This window comes from Xenopus laevis, chromosome 1L, assembly GCF_017654675.1.
Source record: "Xenopus laevis strain J_2021 chromosome 1L, Xenopus_laevis_v10.1, whole genome shotgun sequence".
Lineage (NCBI taxonomy): Eukaryota > Metazoa > Chordata > Amphibia > Anura > Pipidae > Xenopus > Xenopus laevis.
The window spans coordinates 215239579-215246027 of NC_054371.1; the positions used below are offsets into that span (position 1 = coordinate 215239579).

Sequence of the window (6449 nt, forward strand, 5' to 3'; positions counted from 1 at the left end):
CATAATGGGATGATTTTTGTTTTTAATTCCAATTGGACGTACTATTGAAATAGCAAGTTACAGTACATTTAGCTTTTCCATTCTTTAATGTCTCCCTACTCACAGGGTAAGAGCTCGCAGTGCATCGTCAATGCCCGGATCTAAAAGGACAGAGAAGGAGAGGCTGGAGCTGCAGAACTGGATGAAGAAAAAGCAGAGAGAGAGACTGTCTGAGCATAAGAGACAGCTGGAAGAACTGAGAGCGATGGAGCACAAGCCGTACCAGTCAACTCAAGATGCAGTAAGGATGGGGGGTTGGATTTTAGGTGTGTGTGGGGGGCAGGATCCATAGGGAACATTTATTGGCTCTGTATTACTGTGACACATTATATATATATATATATATATATATATATATATATATATATATATACAGTATGAACTAAATGTATATCATGTCCCAGCAATTCAATTAAGTGTATTTTTCTCTACAGAACACGTCAGTCTCATCAAGAACAATCCAGCGGCACCAGAGGCTGAAAGAAGAGAGAGATAAGTAAGTCAATAGCTCTTGCTCCATTCCAAGCTGCTCCACCATATGATTTAATAGATCTGCCAATGCTCAGGGTTTTGCTCTTTCCCTCATAGATCTCTGCTGTCTGAGCATCATGATCACCGAGTGTCGGAGGCTTTGGGTCTCATGCAGGAGATGCTGTCGGAAGCCAAGCACGTCCCGGCCATACATCCAAGATCCAACCCTTCAGCCTCCAAATGGCAAACGCAACTCTTGTCTCCTAGAGGGTAAACGACTAAAGCAATTACATGGGAACTATGTGGGTCTGGGCTTCCTGCAGATTAGCTGGATGATCCTTAGTTTTTAAATATTGATTCTGAAATAGACTGAGATCAGGGATTTTACTGGGCCATTGTAGGACATTCACCTAATTTGTTCTTGGGCAGTTATGTTGCCGTGGTGTTTGACATCTCTGCCCTGCTGAAAAGTGAACTGTAGCTTTTGTATGAGACGGATACAGTCTTGCAGTATTTCCCCTTAAATTTCTTCTTTGTTTCAATCCCAAAGACCTTCAGCTGCAACACGGAGCTCACCTGCAAGTCACACGGCCAGACACAGACCCCTCTCCAAGACTGTTGCTCCGAGGCAAAGGCCCATGTCGACTCCATCTCGTCTTCAGTCAAGAGGTACTTGTTCTTCTCTCTTGCACCTCTTTGTGTTTGCCCTGGAACCCTCTGCTATAAGTATCCCCAGAATTCCTACCCCCCCCCCCCAACATGTGAGAGAGAACAGGATTCATGTCCTTACCAAGAAATCATTCTCAGACTCTGAATAACTTCAGCTGACCATTCATGGCTTGATCTACCTGTTTAGCCAGTTTGAAAACTCTTCACTATATTAATGGAAGACGATTCACATCTTCATTCTGCTGCAGAACTGGAATGAGACCCCTGACAGGGTGTAAAGTACAAGAAATCTTGTGACATGGGCACAAAGCTCTGTGTTTGTTTGTACTTTGCACCTTGTCCTCTGCTTAATGCGCATAATGTGCTCCTGTCGTTAAATGTCTCGTTTGCTCCAGTTACAACTTTATTGAAGTCATTCAGACATCACAGAAGATTTTCTGTCCCACCCTTTTAATGATTGATATTCTATTGTTTCTACTTAGGAACAGCAACGTTTGTAAAGCAGAGAAGCACCTCGGATCCCAAGAGCAGAGCTAGAAGTGCTCCCAGCTATCCTGTTCATTTCAAATTTGGTGAGCCCTCCCTCTCATAAACATTGCGGTAATGGCGTAGGCAGGAGGGTTAATGTGTCCACCTCCAGAGGGTGTGTATATATATATATATATATATATATATATATATATATATATATATATATATATATATATATATATATATATATATATATATATATATATATATAAAATACACAAAAGCCATGAATATCTTGTAAATTATATCCTTATAAACGGTGACTAGTGATGTCATCAGTTATAAACGGAGTAGTGATATCGTTTTTGTCACATGACTCACCGAAACTTGTGTATTATAATAAATAAACTAACCCCTGTTGCAAAATACGAGGATATTAGAAGTAACCTTGGAGTTCCATGACCTGTATAAAAACCTTCAGCCTCGTGTTTTTATATGGTCATGTAACCCCTCGGTGACTTATAATATCCTTATATTTTACAATAGGGGGTACTTTATTCACTATATAATATGTGTAGAGTCTAGTCATTAGGGGGGCAGTTTATTTGCTGCCATAGAATGTTGTGCTCTGTGGATATTGCCGGCATTAGTGAGGGGCCACTCTGTAGGGAAATGGGAAAATCTCTCGTCAAAGGATGTCGCTCAGAACATATTTGTGGAAAACCAGAGCATTATGCAAATCTTTAGCTTTCTGTTGGCTGCTCGGACACCTAAACACACCTGTAGGGCCAGGGGCCGGTGCTTTCTGTGTTTGCCCTTATTACGAGAGCTCAGGATTAACTGTAATGTGACTTGGAACATAACCCATTGGACTGTCCTGCGTCTGCCCATTATACCTCATTGACCATGGGAAGTTGGAACACACATAATTCACTCTTCATTCAAGTGCTGATTGTGTTTCCAGTGACTTTGTGTTGGTTCCGGTGACAGGGAAATGGGTCACTTTTTACTCCAGGGCTGGAAGAGAAAAGAATGGGTCTGATCCTGGATATTAACCGAGGTGCTGCCAATCCAATATTCTTTTTATCCTTTTGTAGATAAGGCTTTACCTGGAGATCGCTTGTCCCAAGTCACACGCAGAGGGCTACTGACTGCCAAGAACAAGCCACGTGTACAAGGTGGCACCACAACTGTCGCAAGGCATCCTGGGTCAGCACAAGGTAATACTCTAGTGCACTTACATTTAGACTATAGGGGCATCAATTATTTGAATACGGGGACAAGCTCATGCCCAGACCTTCAGCAGAGGAGAGCGACACACAAAACTTGAATAACGGGCAGGTACCACTCCGGAACACCAAAATCAGTTAGTCGGTAGAATCCAGGAGCCCAAATTTTTAAATAGCACAAAAAGTCTTTATTTTACATTATGTATAAAAGAGAAAAGCCTGATGCATTTTGTGTCCCGTGTATATCTTTTATACATAATGTAAATTAAAGACTTTTTGTACTATTTAAAAATTTGGGCTCCTGGATTCTACTGACTATGGTGTTCCAGAGTGGTGCCTGCCCGTTATTCAAGCTTTGCAAGGTGATGTTCTATTTCATTCTTTGTAAGCAAATGGCAACAACCCTTTCTTTTCATATATTTACAACCTTGCAAGTTTCAGTTTAAGGGATACTGTCCCCAGCTTGTATTTTGTGGGAGCAGCGTCATGTGACCTAGAGACAGTTCAAGTATCTCCATTCCAATAAGGAGAGGTTGTGGCCATGGCACTTGGATTATCATCCATAAACGTTCATTTGTTATTTGTTAAATGTCCTTAAGGGAACGTTCATCTCGTACATCTGTCAGCCAGGAGATATTTTGTTTATGATGATGATGATATATTTTATTTTGAGCCGTGGGAGTGGAAGGAGGCCATGCACATATATGGCTGATCATATGCTGAGTATAAATAATCTCTTGATTTATTACTGGAAAGAAAGAGTAACATAAATATTCTCTACCTACAACCTGTGCAGAGAGAAGAGGCGGCAGCAGCTTCCAGACGAGGAGGAACCAGACTGAAGATGAAGATCTGGAATTAGAAATGGAGAGGGACTTGGTGAGTCCTTGGGAAATTCCTGAAGAAATCCGCAACATATTAAAGAGATCCACCACCTTCTCTCAGGTATGAGCCATTATCCACATAGAGGGTGTTAGTTGCAGAAAGAGAGAGATGACTTTCTAGTAAGATTATAAAGGTCACTTCAATTCACTTCCGGTACAAAGTTGATCCAGGGACTGGTACGATGTTCCCAGAGGCTTCAGACGGGGATTTTGTTGGGGTTTTTTTTTTGCCTTCCTCTGGATCAGCAGCAGCTGGGCAATTTCCAATTTAAAAGACGTCTTTCAACTTTTCCAACTAATATGAGAACTTTGTGTGAGTTGAGCTCTCGGAAGATGGACGACAAAATACCATTGGTCACCAGCATTTACTGGAAGCCTCTGGTGTCACATATACAGAAACCGAGGTGGAGAGCTTAAAACCTTGAACACATACCTTTGCGGTACCAGGTGCTGTACTGAAGGACCCACGCCTGTTACAGGGCCAAATTATCCAATCAGAGCAGATATCAGCAGCACACCGTAGATATGAACAAACGTGTATTTTATTGCATCAAATCATTTTAAACAGGGCAACGTTTCGGGCCGCCGGGGCCCTTTATCAAGCCTAGTGTTATAATTCCCACATCCATATTTAAAGCATGAGGAGGGGGTGTGGTAAAAAAGGCCACTCCCTCTTCCTGTGACATCATACAAAATCAGTGTTATTTACTTAACCCATGATGGTCAAAAATTTTTTTTTTAAAAAATATAAAGACCCCAGTCCATTACAGTGAACTCAATAAAAGGTCCATCTTCCACCTGGTGTTCCACTTTACTTTATACACACATAAAAATGTAGTGATAAAAAGTTGTGTTAAAATTTGTGTATAAAATTTAAAAAAGACATAAAAAGGACCAATTGTGATAAATTCTAATAGTGAACATTGCAAAATTTTGATAAAAATGGACTGTTAATCATTTAAGATGTGCCTTTTATGTAAAGCAACAACTTTTCTCTTTTTATCAAAATTTTGCAATGTTCACATAAATGTCGGATAAAAGAGCAATCGTTTACAATTTAAAGAATGTGCTGATCCTTCATCTCTTCATATTACAATCATTGATCATCCACTTGAGTGTGGCCACTTCGGATATTTCTATATAATACACGAGCCATGAATATCTTGTAAATTATATCCTTATAAACGGTGAGTTCTGATGTCATCAGTTATAAACGGTGAGTTCTGATGTCATTTCTGTCACATGACTCACTGAAATTTGTGTATTATAATAAATAAAGTACCCCAGTTGTAAAATATGAGGATATTAGAAGTCACCTCGGAGTTCCATGACCTGTATAAGAACACTTGGCTTCCACCTCATGCTTTTATATGGTCATGAAACTCCTCGGTAACTTATAATATCCTTATATTTTACAAAAGGGGGTACTTTATTCACTATATAATACACAAGAGCCATGAATATCTTGTAAATTATATCCTTATAAACGGGGAGCACTGATGTCATCGGTTAGAAAAGGTCAGTAGTGATGTCATTTCTGTCACATGACTCACTGAAATTTGTGTATTATAATAAATAAAGTACCCCCTGTTGTAAAATATGAGGATATTAGAAGTTACCTCGGAGTTCCATGACCTGTATAAGAATACTCGACCTTCAGCCTTGTGCTGTTATATGGTCATGAAACTCCTCGGAAACTTATATCCTTATATTTTACAAGAGGGGGTACTTTATTCACTATATAATTCAGCCTATGGGAGATAAAGAGTAGGGATTCTGCTGGTACTCTGCAGTCATTTGCTCTACTCAAGGCAGATTGCGATCAGTCAGAGCTGATTTATACAGCAAAGATTTTGGGACTGTTTAGTTATTTCCAGGTGATGTAGAGACCCCCATGTGTAAAGAACATGTATAAAATAAATATACAGACCAATATAAACATCAATCTGATGACCAGGCCTCACTGTTCCTTCTTGGTTCCACTACAGGGATCACTGAATGGAGACGGCAGCTCCCGAAATGTTTCCAAAGTGGACGGTTTATCGGAGAGTACAAGCAGTTTACTCAGCAAGCTGGACTGGAACGCTATAGAGGATATGGTGGCCGGTGTTGATGAAACATGAGCAGGAATCTCTGAATACCAAGAAACATGGCTGCCGGCAGTGGGCCCCCACCAGTGTGCCTTAGGGTTAGATTTGATCTCTGTCATCCATCTTGTTCTTTATGTTCCACACTGGGTCTTTCCAAGGACTCAATTGTTCCATCAGTTCATTATTTGTATAGTTAAAGCCTTATTTTTCTACGAGTTTGTGTTTTAAAATATTTATTTTTGTTATTTGGCCTTCGTATGATCTTGATATTTATCATGTAAATATTTCACTAAATGGGTTTCCAGTTTAATAAAATATCAATGCAATTTGTTATGCCTTTGTCATTTGTACAAATTCAGATTTGTATCAGTTGTTATAAACTTGGGAAAGAGACTTGGTGTTTTACCTGAGCACAAATACAGGTCACTAGTCTCTCCATCCACAAGTTCCAGGACCTACATCAGTGATCCCCAACCAGTACCTCGTGAGTAACATGTTGCTCTCCAACCCCTTGGATGTTGCTTTCAGGTTCCTCAAAGCAGGTGCTTATTTTTTAATTCTAGGCTTGGAGGCAAGTTTTAATTGCATAACAACGA

The 6449-nt window shown here is 40.1% G+C and overlaps 1 protein-coding gene across 5 annotated transcripts in view; it reads left to right on the forward strand.

Moving 5' to 3' along the window:
* Positions 1–6179, forward strand: part of cplane1.L (ciliogenesis and planar polarity effector 1 L homeolog) — a 97419-nt gene extending 91240 nt beyond the window's left edge. For all 5 annotated transcript variants that reach the window (XM_041569585.1, XM_041569589.1, XM_018266340.2 and 2 more), the window contains 8 exons: positions 106–280; positions 474–535; positions 628–780; positions 1061–1179; positions 1662–1751; positions 2748–2870; positions 3676–3824; positions 5752–6179. In XM_041569585.1, the coding sequence (XP_041425519.1) occupies positions 106–280; positions 474–535; positions 628–780; positions 1061–1179; positions 1662–1751; positions 2748–2870; positions 3676–3824; positions 5752–5886 (1006 nt within the window). In that variant the 3' untranslated portion in view covers positions 5887–6179. The remainder of the gene's footprint in view (positions 1–105; positions 281–473; positions 536–627; positions 781–1060; positions 1180–1661; positions 1752–2747; positions 2871–3675; positions 3825–5751) is intronic.
* Positions 6180–6449: the final 270 nt, after the last annotated feature.